Here is a 24,317-nt window from a genome sequence, read left to right as displayed (position 1 = left end):
AAATTCCAAAAAAATAAGGTTATTTTTTCCTATTTTTATATATCAAAAAAGATCTCCAAAAGTAGAGGATGATTCATAAATTGCATGTAATATAATGAAATTGTGGAAAAAAAATAACCAAATCGCTGTTTAAAAATAATATCATCTTCAATCAGTTTATTTATTATTTTACAGCATATACATATACTATCTTTACTAAGAAAAATCTACATAGAAAAAAAAAAGCATCTTGATATTTATACTTTATAAAAGAAGAATGGCTGTTATTTCTATTAAACTTATTTTATATTAAGAAGATAAATATTTTGATGATCATGATACAGTACAGATAAATTAGTCAAGAAGATAAGCAATCTTTTATTATTCATCTTTGTTTATGTAAAAAAAAAAATAGTCTTATAAGCTCTTTTCAAAGGCAAATAGATAAAATAAATCCATCTTTTTTTTTTTTACCCATAAATATTATCTGACTCAGTTTTATGTAACACTCCACCGAGCAAATGACTTTTTTTTTTCTTTTTTTTTGTGCAAAATTACAGAATACGATTAAAGAAAAATTTTATTTAGAAATTAAAAAACGACCAATGAGCATATAGCATTTATTTGCTGTTTTGCCCTAGTCAGATCGTTATGGAAAAAAGAAAAGAAAACCTTTTTTTTGGGATAAAAGGGAAAATGTTGAAGTGTATGTATAAGTGATGATAATTAACTATCAGAAAATCAAATTACAGAATACAGTCATTCTAATGCCAAAGGACGGTTTTTTTTCTAAAAAAAAATAAAGGGGGGGGAGGAGTAAATTTTTTTAGAGGACGGGTTTTTTTTTTCTCAAAAGGCTGTTTTTAATTATCCAAAAGGCGGGTTTTTTTTTCTCAAAGTTCGTTTTTTTTTTACAAGATATAAGATGACCACTCGTTTTTACTATGAAGACGGTCAAGGTAGAATGATTGATGAGCAAGGAAACGATGCTATAGACTGGGTTGAGAAAGTCACACCTTTCTATTTAGAAACTTTAACTCGTATAAGAGAGTACTGTGAAAAGCAAGAAGATGAACAGTTATCATCTCAAGAGGACCTAAAAAATCTTGATATTGATATGGAAGATGTTGTAGCCACAATTAAAAAGCAAACAAAAAGTTATCAAAGACACCCTAATGAGCAAAAGCTTCTATTTGTGTATTATAACCGAATCAAGCTATTCAATGCAGCTAAATCCAGGCGCTTAGCAGACGGTATGAGCGAGCGAACAGCACAAAAATGGACCAAAAAAAAAAAAAAAAAAAAGAAACTCAAGAAGGAATATTTTTGAGAAGCAGACCAATTTGGTTAATAGACCAAAATCACAATTGGATGATAGACAAAAGCTTCACCTTCTCGACTTTTACCACAACTGGTCACAGGCACGAATCGTTGATGCAATGGACTCCCTCACACAAAAACACTCTAATCTCAGTGTGAAGAAGAGCACTGTCCATAACTTTCTGAAAACTGAATGCAGTCTTTCCTTCAAAAAGCTGACAACTCAAACAGTTGCTAATGCTAGAAATAATCCAACCAAAATCCAAGATCGCAAGGATTGGGTTATTAAGTGCAGTGCAACGGATATGAACTATTTGGAAAATAATACGTGTGTTTTTTGTTGATGAGTCTGGGTTTAATATCAACATGAGGTCACCTAGTTGGATGGTCATTGAAAAGGAAAACCAGCTTGTTACAGACACTCATACCGGCAGAGCTGTTTCTCACACTGTATTAGGTGCTATCACGACAAAGTTTGTTGTTTCAATGGAACTTTGAAATCCCCAAGAAGAAACTTCAAAACGAATCAAAATTGACTTCAGTAATCGTAAAAGGAAAGCACCAGGTCAAACCGAGAAGCCAACTTCAAAAGGCACTATCACTAGTCATTATGTGAAGTTTCTTGAAAAAACCCAGGATGAGATGGATTGTTTTCCCGAGCTAAAAGGCTACTATGTTGTAATGGATAATGCACCCATTCATACAGCGGGCCAAATTGATTAAATGGTAGCTGCAAGAGGCTACAGGAGTATCTATCTTCCTCCTTACTCTCCTGAGCTTAATCCAATAGAGCAGTTTTGGTCAATTGTCAAAAATAAGGTCAAGCGAAGTTCGTTCGAAGCTACTGAGGATTTGGCTACTCGGATTGCTGAAGCTTGTGATCATGTTCCCCCCTAAGCACCTACAAGCATTTACTCAGCATTCTGTTAATTGCTTTGAGATTTGCTTACGTGGTGAACCATTATAAACATTGTTCATTTCAATTAATAAGAAAATATAGTGTTACGCTTTGAAAATAAATAAAAAAAAAAAAAAGCTTGAAGTAACGAACTTATAACATGCAGCTTGGATCTGACTTTTAAAAAAGACGTAATAATTATTATTCGTTTTTTTCTGTGGTCGTTTAAAAGCAACAAACTCTTTATACCTGTTTAAAATTTAGCAATTATGGCAACTTGTCCGTCAAAGTTTCGTAATGTCAAGATCAGTACAGAACAGCTTGATGTTGATGAATTCTTTTATATAAATCCTGCAGTAGATTGGGGATTCGAAAACTATTCTCGTTGGTCCACAGGAAAGAACGAAAAAGCCAAACCTGCTGCAGTTATAAAAAAAATACGAGGAATCGTTTTTAAAAATAAAAGACTGTCTAGGTTTAAATGAAGATGTTGTTAGCTATGCTGGTGATTTGAGCAAAAACTTGGTACTTATAAATAAAAATATTCACAGTAAAATATTAAAACTCTTCCTAAATTAGTTATTATAGAGCAAGAATAAAAAGAGAAAAGGGAATCAAATCGTTAACATTGGAACTAATAGTGGTGTTGCCATTAATAATGGAAGTGTAGTTATAAATAACTATGAAAGCTCAAATAATAAAAAACAAAAGGTAAAAGTTAGAATACACACAAGTATTATAGTTTGTTATTTACTAACAAAAAAAAAAAAAAAAAAAAACTTTATGAATTATAGGTTGACCACACAGATGAATCAAAATCTTGGGAGATTGAAAAATTTAAAGAATTGCTTGATGCATGGCGCCATTATCTAAGCGCGTCTAGTGATAAACATGAGTACTGCCTCGAAAAACATCATATCATCGAGTGCGGTTACTCTATCAAATGTAATCCCAAGATCCCTGAAGAACTATATAATCAAATTGGTTTGTCTGAAGAACATACCATTGAAAGTCCTTTCATATCTTGTTTTTCATATTGTAGCAAAATACTCGATTATATGAAAACTAGAGCCTGGAAAGAAGTCGAATCTGCTGTAACTGATTCCCAGGATGAAAAATTAGAGCTTGTAAAAGAACAAGTAGATTTTGTTGAAGAATACTTCCGTTTCTGCTTATTGTTATTCAAAAAAAAAAAATAATCTTTACAAGCGACTTAATATTAGTGAATCAAACTTCAATAGACTTTTAGTTTGGCCGGCAGTTGAAGTTTCGATTGAATCGATGGAACTACTTGAATTTATACCTGGAGAATACCTTCTGAAGTCTTCTCAAGAAAAATACAACGTAGATGGATGTATAGTTGATGAAGAAGATAATGAGATGTTTTTACTTGAAACCTCTGGAAAGTTGATGTTGAAGGAAAAATGGAGGTATGGTTACGATCATGTCAAGTGTACATTTGGTGCATTGTCAATTTTTAATGCAGCTTTTAAAAAATATTTTTTTTGCTACCAAAGAAACGGCAATGAAACTACAAATCCCTTATTTACATGCAATGGGTAAATAATTTTATTTATTATTTGATCCTAATAACTAACCATATCTAACTACTATAAATAGGGGATTCGCTTCATTTGTGGGTGTTGGAGCTTTGCTCAAATAAGTTATATATTTCGAATAAGGTTTTCAAGTGCCAAATACCGAAAGCAATGGATGATACTAAAAATATCATTGCCATGGGAAATTTGCTCTGGTGTTTAAAGGTATGTCTGACTAGTATTATTATAAGTACACCAAAATTCAAAAAAAAACTAATTTTTTGATAAAAAAAATAGATAAAGCTAGAACGTGTTCATAACATCTTGAAGGCTATGAAGGAAGAACATGATAGTTATGAAATACAAAGAATGCTTAAAGGTAGTAGTAGCTCGCGCCTTTCGCTGGTCGAAATGGTAAACACCGAAATACAAAAGCCTGTAAAGGGCGAAGGCTACGGTATCTTGTTACCAGAAAAAAAAGATGAAAGCGGCTGTAATATACAGTTTACTAACATCAAAAATAAAACACAAATGTAAATAAAAATAAAAATAAAAAGGAATACATTATAATGTATAGCTTATCATATATTGAATATTAGTATAATATGGTTATGTTATAGATGTCCTCAACAATGGACATGCTTCGGCTTTCTTTTCTTTTATTATAATAAACAATAGGGGGCTTTTTTTTTGGTATTCTATATGTATACTTATTTATGGTGAAAATCACATTAAGAGATGTAACTGTAAAGTATCCATTCTTTGTCAGCCTAGCTTCCAAACTTTAAATGGCAATATGTTGAATGTAAGCTTAGATGGTTTAACTGGTTATGGCCAAATAATATCATCTGCTTACGAAACAGTCGCTACTTCCTATAACAATTATTATGTTAAGGGTTTTTGAGAACATAGTTATCAACTATTGTATAAATGTCCTTACAAAGTATTTCAGAGTAAGTTATATTATGTAACAGAAAAAATAAATAAATAAACTACATAATTGATATTATTGTAAATATAGAAACTTGAAAAATTAGGACTATCAAGCAAGATTGTCTACAATCATTTACTGCTTTCTAAATGGGGAGGTATGGGGGGGGGAATAGTTTATTTTGATAGAATATATGCTTCCTGAAAATGTAAACACGCTCCCAAATCTCCTACAATTTTTAAACAGTGATGTCGTTCAAATTAGAAATCAATTATCAGTAATATATATTTCTAGAGATATACTCACTAAAGATCCTTCTGTAATTCTTCCTTTGCTGAGACACATACTAACTTACTATGAAACTATATATCAAGAGCATGCTTCACAACACGAACATCAAGAACAGAGACCCAATAATATAATAGTTCCAGGGTCCTTTTTTTCTTTTGTGTTGTTCACCCCCTCCTTCCAAAGCATGAAATGAAAATTTATCAAAATGAATAGTCAAAAATTGTCTGCTATATTCTCTGGGGTACTACTAATCCCGAAAATAAATAATGAAAACTACAATTGAATATCATAGAAAATACTTTTATAATTTCTTTGATCTTTATAAGTTAACTTAGATTGACTAGATTCTTATCATAATAGAACATATATGAAGGGAGAAAACTGATTTAATCCCATGTTCTACGGTCTTTCATTGATTTTCCTCAATTATGTACATACTGATGACTATACCTGTAGAATCGGTTTTTGTAGGAGGAACAAAAAAGAAAAACTTCACGAACTTCATGCTCTTTTGTCACTGGATTACATCTAATATGTTTACTTGTACTACAATAAATATCAATTCACTCTTAAAAGGTTTTAAAAGCTGTACACATAACATCTACTTTGTATCTATTTTCAATACTTTATTGTTCTATTATATGCAGAAATCGATGAAATAAACAAAATGTGTATCATTAATCAATTGTGTGTTTTTTTTTTAAAAAAAAAAGTGTATCTATTTCTTCTTTGAAGGAGCAGTAACATTGAACTTGAAGTAAATGATATCACCGTCTTCAACGACATAATCTTTACCCTTTTGCAAATATTTACCAGCAGCTTTAACAGCACTTTCTGAACCCAATTCCTTTAAATCTTCATACTTCATGACTTCAGCCATAATGAAACCACGTTCGAAATCAGAGTGAATAACACCAGCAGCAGCAGGAGCCTTGGTATTCTTACGAATAGTCCAAGCACGAACTTCATCAGGACCACCAGTAAAGTAATAGATCAATTGAAGTGCAGCATAACCCATAACGATGATCTTGGGTAAAACAGAGAAGGCATTGTTTTCCTTTTGAATTTCTTCCTTTTCCTCAGAGGTAGCAAGGGAGAGACGGTATTCATAAGCACCAGAATAAGGAATCATAGGATCACCTGCAGAGTTTTGATCGATCCATGCCTTAATCTTAGGAAGCCATTTGTTCTTCTTACGAATATAATCTTTTTCACTCAAGTTGGCAAGATAGATAACTGGCTTTGCAGTAATGAGATGAAGGGTGTTGATAATTTCAATTTCCTTATTTGTCCAGTTACCGTGACGAACATCATTACCAGCTTGAACCCATTCAAGAACCTTTTGAACAATAGCTGCTTCTTCTTTCTTGGCTTTGTCTTGTGCATTACCACCATTACCAAGACGACGTGTGACATTGTTCAATTCAGTTGATTGTTTAGTAAGGAACTCTTCATCCTTTAAACGTAATTCTTCACGGATAATTTCCATATCACGAATGGGATCCAATTCACCTTCAACGTGAATAACATCAGCCTCATCGAAAGCACGGACAACATGGAAAATCGCATCTACAGCTTTAATATGAGACAAGAAAGCATTACCTAAACCTGCACCAGAGGCTGCACCTTTAACAAGACCAGCAATATCAATGACAGTCAACTATTATTATTATATCTACTATTTAATACTCCCTATTTTAAACAAAAAAAAAAAAAATAAAATAAAATAAATAAAACTACTTACAAAAGCAGGAATTTCCTTGGCAGGCTTATAGTGTTGACATAACCAATCAAAACGAGGATCAGGAACAGCAACGCGAGACTCCTCAGGATCTAATATATTTTTATTTTATTTATGTTTTCCATATATTATTATTTAGTTCATTTCTATTTCATTTTGTTCCAATACTATTATTCTAAATAATATACATACCAATGGTACAGAAAGGATAGTTCTCAGCAGCAGCAGAGGCGTTAGTGAGAGCGTTGAAAAAGGTAGACTTGCCGACATTGGGAAGACCGACAACACCAATCTTCAAATTGTTAGATGGACGACCAAGTAAAGCCTTTTCTTCCTTAACAGCCTTCTTAGGGGGCATGACTTTAATAATAGCAAAAAAAAAAAAAAAGATAGTTAATATTAGTACATTAATTTTAAAAAAAAAAAGAAAAATCTCGATCCTCTTCCTTTTTTTTTTTAATTAATTAAAAGGACGGTTTTCATTAGAATTGTAGATTACTTACTGTAAAATGGACAATAACGTTAGAAGGTCTTTATTTTTTGATAACTTTTTTTCAATTATACAGAAACTCAAAAAAATTTTGAAGCTGATGTCACGAAGATAGTCACAAAACTCGGAAATTGAAATGATTCCCAAAAAAAAAAGGAAGCACATATACAGTATTTCAGATTATATAAATAATAAAACGTTATTAGTTACGTTTAAACATAAAAAAAAATTCCCCAATTAGGCATAAGATATTGACTATATATATCAGAGTTGCTCGGGATAAATCATGAGTAACAGGAAAGGTGATTACTAGAAAATCCATTTGGGATAAAAAAAAATATGAATTATAATATTCTCGGTTAAAAAATAAGACTGGGTTGAGAATTTTTGTTAAATACATTAATATAGATTTGAGGTATTATATATGTTTACTGGAACAGGTCTAAATTTTCTATTCGACAAAGAGAAATTATATTTATGACAGCCTATTATTGCGAATATATGTATTCATTTAAAGCATAAATGGCAAGTATATCTGATACGAAATTACTAACAATTGTTGTGAAAAGAGCACACATAGTATCTGTCTAGAATAGACTCCTTATACAGTTTTGAAAATATTACATAAATAAATAGATAAATAAATGTATTTTACATTATCAGGCGAACTGAATTATAAATTGATATTTTCTTTTTTAGAATACTTTTTTGCAACAAGTATAGTATTTTTAGAGAGAGAGAGAAAAAAAAAATAATATCTTGATCTGAGATTACTTGCAGGACTAGTAAAGATAAACTTTACTATTATACGAAGAGTGTTACATATACCTTATTAGTGCCTATATCCATAATGACTTGAAAATACCAATTGAATCCAAGCCTGCACTTTTCTATTTGGAGAAATATGCCATAACACTAAAGTAGATAAAAGTAAATATTCTCTATAAAGGGATATACACCAAGTATTAGAACTTTGATCTTATATTATGGTCCAGTGGAAAGAAATAAATGATAACTTTTTTTTTTCTTCATATATCTTGGACTATCCTGAGTTAATCCATTATGTTATAAACACTATGTATTTATCAATAAATAAAAAATAGTTAATCGTATGCAAGAATGATATATATTTACATGCATTTGATATTCTTATACTGAGAGGCCTTCCCACATTTATAAACGAAAGTTATATTAGAAGTGATACTTTATTCAAGAAAAAAAAAAAAAAAAAAAAAAAAAAAAGAGAGAGAGAGAGAGAGAGAGAGAGGAGGGGCTAATATTCATTGAAGAAACATATAATCTTTATTTTTATAATTCCTTTTTTCTTTTTCAGTAGGCAGTAGTTATATAATTTGAATTCTTTGCATACTACTATATAAAGTACATACTTGTACTACTGTTTCTGATAATTGATAAGCATATTGAATTTTTGCCTATAGCAATTGCGAAACAATTTAGACTAGCAATTTTATACCTTTTAAAGAAAATAGGATGGCAATCTCAAGACCTATAATATGAGGTAGTTTACAGAAAAGATCAGTACTCTCCCTTTTTTTCTTTATGGAAATAATAAGCATTTTTTAAATAAGATGATTTAACATTTTAGGTTCTTTAAAAGATCGCATAGGTAACGACTAAATGCATTACTTTACTTCTAATAATATTTCTATATCTAGACATTGCTTTTTTATTCAAAACTTTATTTGTATTGTCTCAAGTTTATTTAAATTAATAATCGAGAATTTGTCTTATTTTCGTATTGTATGTACATCATCATACCAAAATATTTATATACTTTCTATAATAAACTACGCTCTCATCCTTAATGTCCATTCTTTTTTATAAAAAAAGAAAATGTCATCGGCCAGCTTCTTATTCCTTTTCCCTTAATCCTACAGGGTATTTTTTTTTCTTCTAGTCTCTCGTTATTATCCTATTCTTGAACTAGCCCAGAGCAAAGCACAATGAATATGTTTAATATCGATTTTTAAAATAAAATATTATTTTAAACGTATTATAAATCAAAGAAAAAAAAAAAAAGAAAGAGAGAAAAGAAAAAGGGCAGTTATATACACATGTACGTAAATATACATACATATATGCGTATACAGAATTGAAAACTAACGGTAATAACAGTAATAATAATAATAATAATAAAAAGAATTATAGTATAGAGTAGAAAAAAGGTGTGCAATATGTGTAGTAAATAATAGAGTGGTAATATATATACATATATGTATATATATACACATAGACATAGACAGAGACATATACATATTTGTATATTAATTGTTGTCAATAGTTTTAACAGTAACTGCACTGGTCGGAATATAATTTTAAAAGCTTCTTTTCCAGTATGAATTTACCTTCTTTGTATTTATTGTCGCTGTTATAAGCTTTTACCTAGATTATGTTATGTATTGATTAATTTCCAATTATCAGGTAAAATTTATAAATGACTAACATATGTCCAACCAAGTAATTTTGAACAATGTATACAGGATATATCTCGAACTCTATGCAAACCAGTCGTCATTTCTCTATCTTCTACTTTACCGAGTTTAATATTAACCCTATAATAGATAAGAAAAAAAAAAGAAAAGAAAAGATGAATGCAAAAAAAAAAAAAAAAAATAAAATAAAATAAAATAAAATAATAAAATAAACAAAATTTCTTTCCTACACTGTTTCAAACAAAAATGCTTGACCATGTTGACCTTGAAATTGCTATCAAACAAAAAAAAAAAAAAAAAAAATGAAATAAAAATAAAAACATCTATATAAATAGATATATGTATGCATTTACTGTTGATAAAATTGTTTCTGTAGTTGCTAGATGAGTGCCGCATTTAGAACATCCATACACTCCAGCTTTCCCTTCAAGATAAGCACGGTACAAAAGTCCCATAGTCTTCTTCTCTCTTTTATTTTCTTAGTTTATCTATATCGAATACACTGTAATGAAAAATATATATATTTATATATAACGTATACACAAACACAATTTAATTAATTAATTTTTTTAAAAAAAAAGAAAGAGAAAGAGAAAAAGAGAGGAGGGAGATAAAGGGAAATTTATGTTTAAACAGTTATTTTTTTTTAAAAAAAAAAAAAATTAAATGGCCGAATTGAGTGCATAAATGTCTGAAATAGACTGTATTTGTTCTGGTCTCGTCAATAGGAAAGATATAAAGAAAGTAGGAAAAAAAAAGTCTTTTGGAATTAAATGAGGAGAGATAAAAAAAAAAGAACAATAAGTGTGTAATTAGGGAAAGAGAGTCTATTATAGACATCAATCAGACTAGTCTAGTCTTGTCATTAAGGGAGGGGTTTGGGTATTGTAACAGCTGACATCCATAATTTGGTTACGTTGGAGATATATTATTATTTACATACCATCCAAATAACATAGTCTTGTCTTATATAACATAGGGAATTAAGCTAAAATTCATACGGCGCTTGCATTAATATAAATTCAGTAATAATCAATTACAGCTAAACCAGGTACGAGTATATAAATATCTGTATATTTATAATTCAGCTGTCAAATCAAATACAAGTGATAATTAACACACACACATATAAACTAACTTGATATATTCTATTTCTATAAATCAAAATGACAAATAATCTATACAAGATAAATTAAATATCTATTATCATCAATAAGTGTATTATCCATGGTTAGTCTAATGATTAAATATGAATATACACAATAGGATGTCAATTTAGACTAATGAAAAAAAAAAGATGAATGTCGATAAATACAAATGTTTCTAAATAGCAATCACTTTGTAACAAAAAAAGTTTGGCTTTCTATATTTCTATTAGCATTTCTATTTCATTAAAGGTAATATCAATTATTATTATAAAATATGATTTCACAAACATAGTATTAATAAAGTTTACAGCAAAGTTATGCAAAAGGCATATAATGGCTTCAATATTTATTAATTCAAAAATGAATGATGAAGGACTCTATAAAGTATTAGATTTAAAGGTCCTTTGATATTTATTGAAGCAAAGGTACAGTATGTTTCCTTACAAAATAGTATTATGTAAAAATAGGATGAAGTTTTAACTTACTATTAGCCAATATAGGCCATCAACTATATACATACATATATATTTAACTGAGTGTAGTATACAAGTAGCTATAGAATGGAGTCTATAAAAACTTACTGATCAAAAAAGAGGTTCCTTTAGACATAATTTATTGTTTTTTTTCTTAGTTAATATACTAATGTTAAGCTAAAAGTGTTAATAATGAATTCATATTCAAGTCGAGCTGACTCAATTTAACTATGGAAACAAGCTGCTAATAAGTTGCTAAGGTTACAAATAGTTTATCTAGTTTTTTCGTCATTACAAGGGCTTTAATAGTATCACTACTAATGGATACATTTGTCGTAAAGATACACCTAGATAATTAAAAATATATTTTTATCTTTAAATAGAAACTACATATAGTCTCATGATGATAGATAGTGTCGCTTATCATGCATTTACTTGGATTTCGACAACATTCTAATTATAAACTACATCCTTAGTACTTTATTAATGGATCGTCAATATTCAAAGTAATATATAAATAAGCTTCGAGTTTATTTAATTGTGTTAAATTCTTATGCAGTGAAGTAACAATTTTTTTTTTTTTTTTTTTTTTTTTTTTTTTTTTTTTTTTTTTTTTTTTTTTTTTTTTTTACTGAATTTTAGTTAACTCTAAAGAATTCCAGTGACTCCAGTTTGGAGATCTCTCTGTATTTGACTGAATCTTTCCTGAACATTCCTTTACCAAAAGATACGATAAGTAACCTGTCTTTATGATGCTCAAATTTCTCTGATTTCAAGGATTCCTTTACTTTTATAGTAAGCATCACATTAGTTTACCAATCGTTTTTATATTTTATATTCTTTACTTTATCCTTGTATGTGATTTCTAACCAACTATTATCGTTTACACTTGACGCTTTTCTTCCTGTTCTTTCACTTTTACTTGTTATACTCTTTTACCACTATCAATTTAAGATAATTATCATCTTTTGTCTGACTCTTTATATAAGTGTAAACAAACTTTGGCTGTTGAATGTCTATTAAATTCCTATATTTACTGAATATGTATTAAAATAAAAGTCAACATACTGAAAATAGGTTAAAACATTAACAATTTTTAGCTGATGGGATATATATATCTGGAAGGAATACATAGAATTTGTGCTACTCTTCTCCCCAAGTTATGCTTCTTGATCTAACATGAGTCGGCTTTGATATATTATCTTTTTGAATAAAGTTTAATTAGGATGATCGTGTGGATGTAACATAACGATAAGACAGCAAGTCAAAGGAATTTAGTAACTGATAACCTAGATAGAGTATGTATATTTTGGTGAATAAAATAAGAATGACTTTGTGTTAATAAATTAAATAATAAATAAATAAATAAAAAAGAGGCGTATGTGTGTGTGTGTGTGTGTGTTCATAGTAGTCTTCTATGGTCAAAAGAAGAAGATAATGGTAGTTCACTATAAAAAGGATTGCCTAAAAATAGATTTGTCTAAAATGGATATACGACCTTCTAAGGCTTTGTAGTACGATAGTATATATAATTTATAATAACGGCACTTGAAGTTTTTAAATGTGACAGGTTGCTAAAAAGCAACAAGGTAAATTTCATTTCACGACATGTTGATATGGTAATACGTTTTTTTTTTTTTTTTTTTTTTTTTTTTTTTTTTTTTTTTTTTTTTTTTTTTTTTTTTTTTTTAATATTCTATAACTTGTGCATCTATAAAAAAAAGACACGAAAAAATTGCAAGATTCAGAAATCCCAAGATGAATTCAAAATTCTATAATTTCAAGATCCCAAGAATTTTGAACTCTTGAGACACTCTTTTCAAAGTTTATCACTATTTTAATAACGTCCACATTTGATAGCCACCCTATCCTTTATCTTGTAAAGCCTCTCTGCTCATTAAATAAGTGATTTATTTGAAAACAAATTATATAGGCTGTATAAAAAAACAAACAACATGAAAATTTACTAAAAAAAGTTATTTACTTTTTTAGACGATTTCCATTAGGGCACAATGATAAAGCGCTTTATTTCCTTTATAAAAGAAGAACGCTGTTGTAATATGGGAAGATTATTTTGAGTCCCTTTTCCTCTTTTCTACTTTATACTTGATCTTTATATGTATATATCAATAAATTGACACAAAGTGTATTGTACATAGATGCTCGATTTCTTATTTCTATTACTCTTTCTTTAAGGACAATTATTGGAAAATTTTCTTTATGTTAAAAAGAATGAAATCCCAGCCTTTTTCATACACATATTTTTTTCCTTAGATTGTATTGTATATTAAAAACTTTATTATTGCTATAAAAAGGAAAAAAAAAATAGTGGTTGTTAATAAAAATATACAGTAACAGGAGATTATTTTACAAGTCAGAAATGATATATAAAAAATCTGCGTCCTGACGTTTTCTTCTTCAGTAAAGAAATACAATTATAGGGGCAAGATTACTGTTAGATTATTCCTTAATTACAACATTTGATTTTATCTTCTTCTCTCCTCACTTTATTATTTATTAAATTTCTGTCTGTGTTACAACATAATATAGTTCGGGATGATCACCGACTGGCAAACGTTTATTATGTATGAGGTTGACATATTTTACTGAATATCACAGCCCCTGCTACTTTCATTATAATAAGAATAATAAATAAAAAATAATGATTACATACATAGTATGTGAACCGACGTCTTTGAACTCCTTCTTGTAAATGAACACAAACCAGCAAATACACAAACACGTCTGCTCACATATCAAGGAAAAAAAAAAAAAAAAAATTAAAACTCGTTATTTTTTAATTCTTTTCTTTCCCCTTCTTTTTTTTTTTATTTTTAAATAACTTAAAAAACTATTTATATATACTTTTATTTCTTTTCCTTTTTTACTAATTTTTATTCTTTTTTACACTAAATATAAGAGAAGAAAATAAAGTCAAGCATCCTTCTATATCATAAAATAGACTATAAAAATATTTAAGCATTATATAAAACATCAATTTTTATTTTATTTTATTTTATTTTTTTATTTTATTTTTTATTTTTATTTTTATTTATTTTTTATTTTTATTTTTATTTATTTTTTTATTTTTATTATAATTATCAAGGGAAGGAATATGACTACTTCAGGAACTCAGTCACCTTCATCACTCATTGCAACATCTTCAATAGATCACAATACTAAACAAATTAATATTTCAAGGTAAATATACTATCATTATTTTCGAGTCAGTTTCATTTTATGCATTAATAATATAGTACATTATGGAAAACAAGCAATAGGCATTTTCAAGAACAGAATAACGATTCATTAAATAATAATCATGATAATTTGAATTTATTACGTCGATCCCGTGCTGAAACTATGCCTACTTCATTTCCTTATAATATATCAACTCATCAAAATAGTGAAGATAATAGAATTAACTTGCATCATTGGAATCATGATTCTACAAATACTTTATTGATTCAAAGCCCAACTACGCCTACAACAGATCAGTTATTAAAAGGAGATGCTAATAACACGATTGCTAGTACTTTTGCTTCATTAGGTTTGGACGAACATCATATATCATTAAAAAAACTATCTGAAAACATGATTCATACCAGTCATTCTTATTCTTCTCTTCATACTTTATCTGAAAATCAACAAAAGGATGATTGGTATGATGATAATAATAATAAGACAAATGAGTCACTTGCTTATTTTAGTAGTAACAAGGGAGAAGACTTGCGTTCTTCTGTAGCCCAACTTCGACTTTCACATCATATGAATCGACCTCGTGCTATGAGTGCTATTGATCCTCAATTCTTTATGAAACGTCATCAACAGGAAGATACAAGTCCTCTTTTAATGTCTCATAATCCATCCATTTGGCATTCTTCTGAATTTGTTTCTCGTCCATTCTTACGAAGCTCAAGTAGCAGTGCAGATTTAATAGAAATGATGGCTCGTCAACAAAGAAAACCTAACGTATCTCTTACAAGTTCGCCCAATAGTGGTATTCATCCTATCTTGAATGAAGAGGACAGTGGTTGGACAGGGGTAACTTTTTTTTTATTTTGATCTTTTCTTTCTCTTTCTCTTTCATTACCCCTCTTTTTTTTTTTTTTTTTTTTTTTTTTTTTTTTTTTTTCTACTCTAAAATGAGTTTTAATGTTTTTATTTATCTCTCTCCTCCTCTTCTTCTTTCTCCTTCAAATTTTTTATCTCCTCCTCCTCCTCCCCCTTCTTTGTAATATCTAACTATAAATACCTTTTTTTTTTATACAAATATATAGGATTCATTCAAAGGAGAAAGCCCATCATCGTCATCTTATGAACGACAAATGAACAATATAGATATCATTGAAAATATAGACACAACGACTTCACTCTTACAAACTCCCACGCGTTCTTTATGGCTTGGTCAGTTATATGATATCACTAGTCAAACATCAATTGAGTTGAATGCTCTCTTTTCACAATTTGGTGTCGTTGAAAGTATTCGACTCTTACCAGATCGTGATTGTGCTTTTATAAATTTCGTTACAGTTGAGGATGCTATAAGAGCAAAAGATATCGTCATCAATAAATTATTTTGTCGTCTTTTTTCACATTCAAACTATCCTGTCAAAGTTGGTTTCGGAAAGCTGACATCAGAAACACCGCAACAACAGCATATCTTTCAGTCACCTATTGCAACATATGATACAACACAGGGACCCACTAGAGCTTTATGCAAGTTATTAAAATACAATCTTTTTTTTTTTTTTTTTTACTAACTTCTTCTTATAGGGGTGGGGAATATTCCGATAAATACAACACAAGCATCATTAGGATCTATCTTTGCCTCTTTTGGTATGATTGAATCTATCCGTGTTTTGAGTCATAAAAATTGTGGCTTTATCAACTTTATTCATCAAGAAGATGCCATTCGGGCAAAGAAGTCACTTCATAATAAAGAAATTATGGGGCCAGGTACTGGCTTAGTTAAGATTGGCTTTGCTAAAGTACCTCCCTCCCCTACTATCACACCTGCTACTCATAAATCAACTCTTTTATCTTCTAAAAATAATAATGTAGCAGATGATTTACAACATTCAACAACAAGTGTTGATGTCGTACAACAACAACAACAACAACAAATGGAAAACTATTTTCATTCATGGTCTTCATCAATGACAATGGAAGACCAACAACAGCAACAATGGATGGTTTATATGATGGAGCAAATGATGGGCAATAACTCTAATAGTGTCATTACTGCTATTGTAGCTGAGCGTAAGTTGATTATGCAAGAGTTTGGTGAAGATGATTCGGATGGTCCGACTTTTGACGGTAAATTTATTAAAACTTTGTTTATTTATTCATTTGTTTGTTTATTTTTATTTATTTAATATTTATTGTAGCACTTCATTTGCCTCAAAAATATTATCATTCTATTCCTGCAGCGCCTGAATTAGGTCAATCAAGAAAAGTGGATATTTCTCGTTTAAGAGATATTCGAAAAAGGCTAGATACTGGAAGTATTACGGTGAAAGAATTAGAAGTGATTGCACTTGAATGTCTTGACGAAATAGTTGAACTCTGCAGTGGTAAGTTGTCAATGTCTTTATATAAAAAATAGGTATATGTGTTTTATATATTCAAGTATCTATCTATTCGTATGTATAGATTATATTGGCAATACCATCATTCAACGTTTATTCGAGAAATGTTCAGAAACAACTAAATCTCTTATGTTAGAACAAGTGGCTCCTTATTTAGCCTCTATTGGTGTCCACAAAAATGGAACATGGGCAGCACAAAAGATTATTGAAACCACTCGACTTTTACTTTTACCTTCTCAAACTACGTTACTCTGTAATCATATTAAACCTTATGTACCCGCCTTATTATTAGATCAATTTGGTAATTACGTTGTTCAATGTTGTTTGGGTCTAGGTCCTCATAGAAATCAATTTATCTTTGATGCAATTGTTGACTCCTGTTGGGAGATCGCTCAGGGTCGATTTGGTGCACGAGCAGTTCGCGCTACCTTAGAAAGTCCTCATGTGACAAAGAGACAACAGGTAAATAACTCTGTATTGTGCTTCCTTTTTTTTTCACTGACTTATACTAACCTAACTGTTAACTACTAGAAATATATAGCTGCTGCATTTGTACAACATGCCTTACTTTTAGCTACCAATGCAAATGGGGCACTTTTACTTATTTGGTTTTTGGATACCTCCGGTATCCCTGGTCGTTATCGTGTCTTGGCTCCACGTCTTCTACCTCATTTAAACAAGTTATGTATTCATAAATTGGCTTCCTTAACCATTCTTAAACTTATCAACCAACGTCAGGAACCAGAAGCAAGAGCCTTGATTCTTGATGCTCTCTTCTTCTCAGCGTCCTCTCAACAGGAAGTACCATCCCTAATTGATGATGTTCTTCATGATCAAGTGCATGGTGTCAACCTTATTCAAAAGATCCTTTCAAGTTCTTATATTGAATTACGTGAAAGACAGCGTATTGCAGAACGTGTCAAATATTATTTGACAAAGCTGAAGCTTCAACACATACAGGGTTATAAGAGATTAGTAGAAGAGATTAATATGGTCATGGTTGATTCTGCTCCTGGGGCCAGCTTAGGTGTTCCTACTCAATTTTCAATTAGTCCAAGTTTAGCAGCAGCTTTACATGCAAAATACATGCTACAAAACGAGGATATGAATGACGGGGAAGATAAAACAACGGCAACGATGGTAGCTAACTTTTATGCTGCCGCTGCTGCCGCTGCCGCTGCTACGATAGCATCCAATTCTTCTACTTTGAAACAAAGCAACAATGACTCTCATGAAGAAAAAACCCAATAATAATAGGATACCCCATACATACCCCACAGCACACACACTCTCAAATATATATACAAATATATATATATACTCTTTTACCCTTCACTCTCTCTTTTTTATTATAGAGTAATCTTATTTATTCTTTTTTTTTTACTTACATATATCCTTTCCTTATATACTCGTATTTTTACCATCCTTCTTTGGACTATATATATAATATATATATTCATTCTTTATATACTCACTCACTCAATCGCACACACACACACACATACATATATTTATTCATTTGGCATTTTTGTATCTTTACACTACACTACACATCACTTTCCTTTTCTTTTTATAACCAAAAGAAAAAAAAAACTTTCTCGGTATTTATAGCATGAAATAAGTACAAAACAAAACAAAAATCTTCTTCCTCTCTTTTATATACATATATATTTACATGCCATCTATTTCTTTTTAATAATTATATATACACAATTTTAATAATTTTTTTTACTGTTAAGGAGGCATGTTTCTGCATGCATGTGTATTACACCTTTTCCAAAAATTATTCGTACACGTTGAAAAAAAATAAAAAATCAAGCAAGAAAAAAAAAAAAAACTCAAACACAGACAGAATAAAATTTTAAGCATATTTTTTTTTTTTTTTTTATTGGTGCATTTTTTTTTTTTATTGAACCAAATGTACGAAATCTGTCAAGCTATTAAAGTGACTTACGTTCTAAGCAATCATCAAACTTTCGTATCGAATACCTACAGAACCCTTCCAGATCACTCTGAAGCATATTATTGCATGTATCTCTTATACGACTAGTAAGAGTTTCGCTTTCTAAAAATGGCTCCCTTTTTAGCTTGTTTTTACAAACGGACTAAGCTTGTTCGATTGGATCCAGTTCAGAGAGGGGAGGAGGAGGGGGGGGGAAGTAAGCAGGTAAATACAAACAAAAGTAGCCATGATTCTCGATATAATGTCTTATATCTGGGTGCTTATGAATCGGTACATTATCCATAACAAGATAGTGTTCTTTAAATTCTTTATACCGATCCATAATATCAAGAGTACGAGCGATGAAGTTGAAGTAGTAGCCTGTAACTGTGCCAACTGAACTGGTATTTTCTTTCTTCTTTTTTTCTTTCTTTCTTTCTTTCTTTCTTTCTTTCTTTTTTTTATTTTTATTTTTTTTTTATCTCAAGCCCTTCAAAGTCTTTGGTCAATCTATTCATCCATTGATCCAGGATTATGCCTGAATCATCCTCATCAACCAAACTGATGAGGTACTCGTGATGATCATCATTTAAGGTAGGAGGTCTTTCCACAAGCCTTCCACTTCTGGGCTTTCTTTTGACGACTAGTTCATCTGGATCTTCAAGACTTTTTCTATACCATAAAGCAGCTGTACTAGCGGGAACACTTATTTGTTTAGCTGCTCCACAAATAGACATACCCTTTTGTGTCCACGAGAAAGAAGAAATAGTCCATTTCTTCCTTTTTGTAGTTTCGATATGTTTTCTTTTTCACGTCCGGCTCCTCATTACCAGACTTTTTTTTCTTCTCTCTTTCGACACAACTTTGTCAGCCTTATGAGGTTTCTCAGGAGGCTTCAAGGCTAAATATTCCCCATAACTTACAACATCTGTAATAGGGTAATCAGGATCATCAATCTCCATCTGAAGTACTCTAACTTCATTTCCTTCTTTATTGAAATAGTTGCCTCTTCCATCTTCATGTATAAATTAATTTATTTTACACTATTTGTTGATAAGACAAAGATAACAAAAGAATAGACAGAATAAATCTGTGAAAACTTTGTATAAAACTTTTATTATCAATAAAATTTAAAAATAAGGCTTAAAAAACTGAATTTTCAAAAGATGAGTGCAAAATGGATCCTTATTTATATCTTGTAGAGAACGAGTTACTTCGCGACAGGAACAGAGTGCAGATATCTTGAAAGAAGAATATTTTCCCATAGAATAATTAAAGTTATTGTGTTAGAGCTCTAGTCTTTGCCCTGACTGAGAATTAATCTCAGTTAACTCTAATAAATATTAAATTATTGGTGCTTGATCTAGCCGGTTATTTTTCTTGAAATAAAATAATGAAATCTCGTTTGTTCATACTTGTGAATGATATAGGAACGACACTTTTGACATTTAGATTTATATTCTAACCAGCTTCTTTGTATTATATTCATTCCTCAATGTACTACTTGAATGAATTTCATTATATTATATAGTGTATTCAATTAGAATAGAGTTCTCATAGATAGTATGTGATTATATTTATAAATTAGTATATTAGACAATACTATAATAATAATGTGTATATATAACTAATAGGTAAAATCTATAATTCATATATCTTTATCATTAATAACTCCTTAGACTATGTTTTTCTTATCATTATTTCGTAGAGTTAGTATTTATTATAATATTATTTTTCTCATCACAAGAATGTCTTATAAACTGAAATCAAATAATATTGTATGCATAAAGTGTATAACTAATAACTATAATATCATTCGGCCCTTCATGACTCTGATTTGTATATTATAAGATATTATGTAATACATCATTATATACACAACACTGATACCTCCGCTAATTCACCGTTCAACTTCAAATCTATGTTCCTCTAAAGAAGAAATGTTAGACACAGCGGCTGAATTTTATCAAAACTTATACTCCCCTGATGATCTTGACCAAACGGCTATCGACACAATCCTCGATGCACTTCCAGAATCCCTGAGGTTATCTCCTAATGCTGCTGAATCCGTCATATCTCCCATCTATTATGATGACCTGCTTGATGCTTTTTCTCGCACACCCAGAAAGTCTTCCCCTGGTAAGGATGGGCTTCCATATGAAATTGTCCAACTCATCATCAAACATCCTCAATGCCGTGAAATTGCTTTGGCAGTTTATAACAATGCATTGTCGGCTGCAGGTATTCCTGATACTTGGCTACAGTCTTGTGTCTCATTACTCCCAAAAAAAAAACCTCCTCTTGACGACCTCAAGAACGACCGCCCCATATCACTTATCAACACCGATGCCAAAGTATTCACCAGAATCCTTACTGCTCGTATGATTGACACCGCTTCTACTTTAATCAATCTTTACCAAACAGGTTTTGTTCGTGGTCGTTTTATCGCAGATAATGGACTTCTTATGTCGTTGATAATGGAACATGCCTCGGATTCTCGTTCTACTGCCATTGGATTGTTATTTGATCAAGAAAAGGCATATGATAGGATTCACCCCGCTTATCTTCATGCCGTACTTCTCCGTTTTGGGTATCCTCGTACTCTTGTTGATTGTATTGATCGTCTGTTTTTTTTGGAAACAGCCTTCAAATAAATGTCAATGGCTTCCTCACTCGTTGTATCGCTCAACAATGTGGATTAGAATAAGGTGATCCTCTGAGCCCCATTCTTTTCAATTTAGCATTTGAACCTCTTTTACGACTTATCCAACAAAAGCAGCAACTTCTTGGCTTCTCATTACCTTCATCTCCTCTGTCTACACTTTCGATATCACCACCATCTCCAGTCAAATTAATAGCATATGCCGACGATATCTTGGACAAAATTTTGGGATTTACCTTTGTCTCACTCGTGTCGGAATATCTGGTATTGATATCTACATGGCAAACTTCCATACAAATTTTTGCTCAATCGCTTGATTTCTGATTATTTCACTACTTCTCTTTGTCCTCTCTGTATCATTAACACCGACACACTTGACCACTTTATATTCAACTGTCCTCTAAAACTCCCAATATGGCAATTTGTTTGGCACAAGTATGTCGATCCCTCCGTACCTCAAGTTTCTTCTTCAGTTATCCAGCTAACCCTTACTACCCTCAAAATCAACTCCAAAGAAGATACCAAGACTGAAATACATGCTATAGCCTCTACACTTGAAGCTATATGGATATCTCACTGGTCTTCTGTATTCAATGATACTCCTTTTACTGTTGAGTCGGTCATCACTTTACTAACAAAAAAAAAATTCTCAGAACACGTCAAGAGTTTCTTGTCTCTCATTGTATTTCTCATATTCCCCTTCCTTTTATCAACTTAGACTGAACCTCCTAGGTTCTCTCTTCTCAACTACACTCACATTTGCATTTTACAAAAAAAAAAAGAAAGAAAGAAAGAAAGAAAGAAAAAAAGAAGAAAGAAAATACCAGTTCAGTTGGCACAGTTACAGGCTACTACTTCAACTTCATCGCTCGTACTCTTGATATTATGGATCGGTATAAAGAATTTAAAGAACACTATCTTGTTATGGATAATGTACCGATTCATAAGCACCCAGATATAAGACATTATATCGAGAATCATGGCTACTTTTGTTTGTATTTACCTGCTTACTTCCCCCCCCCTCCTCCTCCCCTCTCTGAACTGGATCCAATCGAACAAGCTTAGTCCGTTTGTAAAAACAAGCTAAAAAGGGAGCCATTTTTAGAAAGCGAAACTCTTACTAGTCGTATAAGAGATACATGCAATAATATGCTTCAGAGTGATCTGGAAGGGTTCTGTAGGTATTCGATACGAAAGTTTGATGATTGCTTAGAACGTAAGTCACTTTAATAGCTTGACAGATTTCGTACATTTGGTTCAATAAAAAAAAAAAATGCACCAATAAAAAAAAAAAAAAAAATATGCTTAAAATTTTATTCTGTCTGTGTTTGAGTTTTTTTTTTTTTTCTTGCTTGATTTTTTATTTTTTTTCAACGTGTACGAATAATTTTTGGAAAAGGTGTATAATATGCATTTTAAGATAAAGAGGATAACAGTCACATAAACCTTTTTTTTTGCCTTAGGACCCTTTATGTATTTAATGATTTTCGTATAACTCTTGTAGTTCATACTCAGCAAACAAGGAAACAAAAACTGGATAATAAAAATATAAAAGTAAATAAGAAAAGTTCAAATATTTCTTCTTAATAATATATTAATTATTATTATACAATTTTTTCTTCTTCTTCATTATTGTTTATTAACAACCAATACTGAGTTTTTTTTTCCTTACATAATAATATTTACAGCAAATAATAAATAACAGTAATAAATAATGCGGAGTGTATAATTAGTAAAAAAGCATCACAATTACATAAAGAGAAATTATCAATAATGTGAGACGAAATATAAACCCCATTTTTCCTGTTTCAATGCATATCGAGGAAGAAGAGGTTTCTTGATAATACTGTGACTATTAAAATGATTTTCGTCGTCATAAATAAATAGATATCAGTGCTACTAATGAAATAAACTTACATGAATTAATCTAAATGTAGGTAAAATACGATGTTCACTTGATGATAAAACAATGATAATATTTCTTGAACCAATTCTAAATTCTGTAAAAATTTCTCCAAATTCTTCATTATGATTATAATGGCTTCTATTATATGTGGCGTAGGTTATAACTTTCGGTCTTTGTCCTTTGGGGCGATTCGGTAACGAAATCATATTTATATTTCTAATAATAATAATTCAAGTACATGATGTTACTGCTATTGCAATAATAAACAACTTTTTTTTTTGTTATTACTTTTCTTGTTCTGATTCTTCTTCTCCTCGACCATAGATAGGTATAATTTCTTTCGTATCATCACATTCCCTTTTACAGACCGGACAAGTCACTTTTTGCTCTTGAACTTTTAATGTTTTAATCCAAAAAGCTAAACAAGGCCAGCTAATTATAATTCTTTTTATTATTACTTTTTTTCCATCCCCTTTAAATCGTAATATGTATGTACCCCATTCTACTACTTACCAATATAAATGTCCACAAAAAGTTAAAACAGGATATGTGGCTGTATCAAAACTAAATAAGCATTATTAGCTCTTTATCATTGTTATCATGCGATTTGTATCACCACAATAATTCTTACCAAATATTACACTCATATAAACCTCCCGTATCAGTTTCTTCTATTAATGAACATTCTTCTTGTTGCAATCTCATCATTCTTTTTTTTTTCCAATTAGTGAATCTTGTAAAAAATAAAATAAAAAAATGAAATGAAATGAAATAATAAAATAAAATAAAAAACAGGGGAAGAAATTCACTGGTTTTAAATATTTTTGTATTTTAAAATTCGAATAATAAGGGATTATTACTAATAAAACTGCTATTGTAATATAAAAAGAGAATAGTATAATAAAAGTAGAATTTATTCCTCTTATCTTTTTTTTTTAAATATTTTTTTAAATA

General features: G+C 30.3%; 8 protein-coding genes across 8 annotated transcripts; 5 read left to right on the top strand and 3 right to left on the bottom strand.

Annotated features, from left to right (window-relative positions):
- The first annotated feature begins 639 nt into the window (after nucleotides 1–639).
- Nucleotides 640–2,117, top strand: BX663DRAFT_502434 (uncharacterized protein). The gene is made up of 2 exons (XM_051526612.1): nucleotides 640–1,176; nucleotides 1,286–2,117. The coding sequence occupies exons 1-2, from the start codon at nucleotides 905–907 to the stop codon at nucleotides 1,641–1,643; spliced, it is 630 nt and encodes a 209-aa protein (XP_051385301.1). The 5' UTR covers nucleotides 640–904; the 3' UTR covers nucleotides 1,644–2,117.
- A 755-nt stretch (nucleotides 2,118–2,872) lies between these two features.
- Nucleotides 2,873–3,547, top strand: BX663DRAFT_585785 (uncharacterized protein; the record flags this gene model as incomplete). The annotated part of the gene is made up of 2 exons (XM_051532238.1): nucleotides 2,873–2,908; nucleotides 2,992–3,547. Coding segments are annotated over 2 exons (441 nt in total), but the record flags the coding sequence as incomplete, so codon positions are not given.
- On the top strand, nucleotides 3,421–4,289 carry BX663DRAFT_541498 (uncharacterized protein). Its single transcript, XM_051530784.1, has 4 exons — nucleotides 3,421–3,659; nucleotides 3,715–3,756; nucleotides 3,818–3,960; nucleotides 4,033–4,289. The coding sequence occupies exons 1-4, from the start codon at nucleotides 3,479–3,481 to the stop codon at nucleotides 4,270–4,272; spliced, it is 606 nt and encodes a 201-aa protein (XP_051385299.1). The 5' UTR covers nucleotides 3,421–3,478; the 3' UTR covers nucleotides 4,273–4,289.
- A 62-nt stretch (nucleotides 4,290–4,351) lies between these two features.
- On the top strand, nucleotides 4,352–5,625 carry BX663DRAFT_541497 (uncharacterized protein). Its single transcript, XM_051530783.1, has 4 exons — nucleotides 4,352–4,688; nucleotides 4,757–4,823; nucleotides 4,855–5,098; nucleotides 5,429–5,625. The coding sequence occupies exons 1-4, from the start codon at nucleotides 4,623–4,625 to the stop codon at nucleotides 5,487–5,489; spliced, it is 438 nt and encodes a 145-aa protein (XP_051385298.1). The 5' UTR covers nucleotides 4,352–4,622; the 3' UTR covers nucleotides 5,490–5,625.
- A 50-nt stretch (nucleotides 5,626–5,675) lies between these two features.
- On the bottom strand, nucleotides 5,676–7,056 carry BX663DRAFT_430457 (GTP-binding protein YchF; the record flags this gene model as incomplete). The annotated part of the gene is made up of 3 exons (XM_051522800.1): nucleotides 5,676–6,617; nucleotides 6,702–6,790; nucleotides 6,891–7,056. The coding sequence occupies 3 exons, from the start codon at nucleotides 7,054–7,056 to the stop codon at nucleotides 5,676–5,678; spliced, it is 1,197 nt and encodes a 398-aa protein (XP_051385297.1).
- A 2,353-nt stretch (nucleotides 7,057–9,409) lies between these two features.
- On the bottom strand, nucleotides 9,410–10,242 carry BX663DRAFT_502423 (Yippee/Mis18). Its single transcript, XM_051526611.1, has 4 exons — nucleotides 9,995–10,242; nucleotides 9,872–9,915; nucleotides 9,653–9,761; nucleotides 9,410–9,591 (listed from the first exon to the last, which is right to left on the bottom strand). The coding sequence occupies exons 1-4, from the start codon at nucleotides 10,094–10,096 to the stop codon at nucleotides 9,493–9,495; spliced, it is 354 nt and encodes a 117-aa protein (XP_051385296.1). The 5' UTR covers nucleotides 10,097–10,242; the 3' UTR covers nucleotides 9,410–9,492.
- A 3,848-nt stretch (nucleotides 10,243–14,090) lies between these two features.
- BX663DRAFT_502422 (armadillo-type protein) lies at nucleotides 14,091–18,353 on the top strand. Its single transcript, XM_051526610.1, has 8 exons — nucleotides 14,091–14,325; nucleotides 14,349–14,463; nucleotides 14,538–15,306; nucleotides 15,543–15,981; nucleotides 16,039–16,581; nucleotides 16,653–16,838; nucleotides 16,918–17,315; nucleotides 17,385–18,353. Exons 2-8 carry the CDS (start codon nucleotides 14,378–14,380, stop codon nucleotides 18,102–18,104), a joined length of 3,141 nt encoding a protein of 1,046 aa, XP_051385295.1. The 5' UTR covers nucleotides 14,091–14,325; nucleotides 14,349–14,377; the 3' UTR covers nucleotides 18,105–18,353.
- A 4,784-nt stretch (nucleotides 18,354–23,137) lies between these two features.
- BX663DRAFT_502416 (uncharacterized protein) lies at nucleotides 23,138–24,232 on the bottom strand. Its single transcript, XM_051526609.1, has 5 exons — nucleotides 23,995–24,232; nucleotides 23,877–23,927; nucleotides 23,652–23,795; nucleotides 23,375–23,579; nucleotides 23,138–23,309 (listed from the first exon to the last, which is right to left on the bottom strand). Exons 1-5 carry the CDS (start codon nucleotides 24,069–24,071, stop codon nucleotides 23,187–23,189), a joined length of 600 nt encoding a protein of 199 aa, XP_051385294.1. The 5' UTR covers nucleotides 24,072–24,232; the 3' UTR covers nucleotides 23,138–23,186.
- Between the last annotated feature and the right edge of the window lie 85 nt (nucleotides 24,233–24,317).

Source organism: Cokeromyces recurvatus, assembly GCF_025118155.1.
Source record: "Cokeromyces recurvatus strain NRRL 2243 chromosome Unknown BX663scaffold_6, whole genome shotgun sequence".
Lineage (NCBI taxonomy): Eukaryota > Fungi > Mucoromycota > Mucoromycetes > Mucorales > Mucoraceae > Cokeromyces > Cokeromyces recurvatus.
Note: the sequence above shows the minus strand (reverse complement) of the source record. Positions and strands in the feature narration are given on the sequence as shown.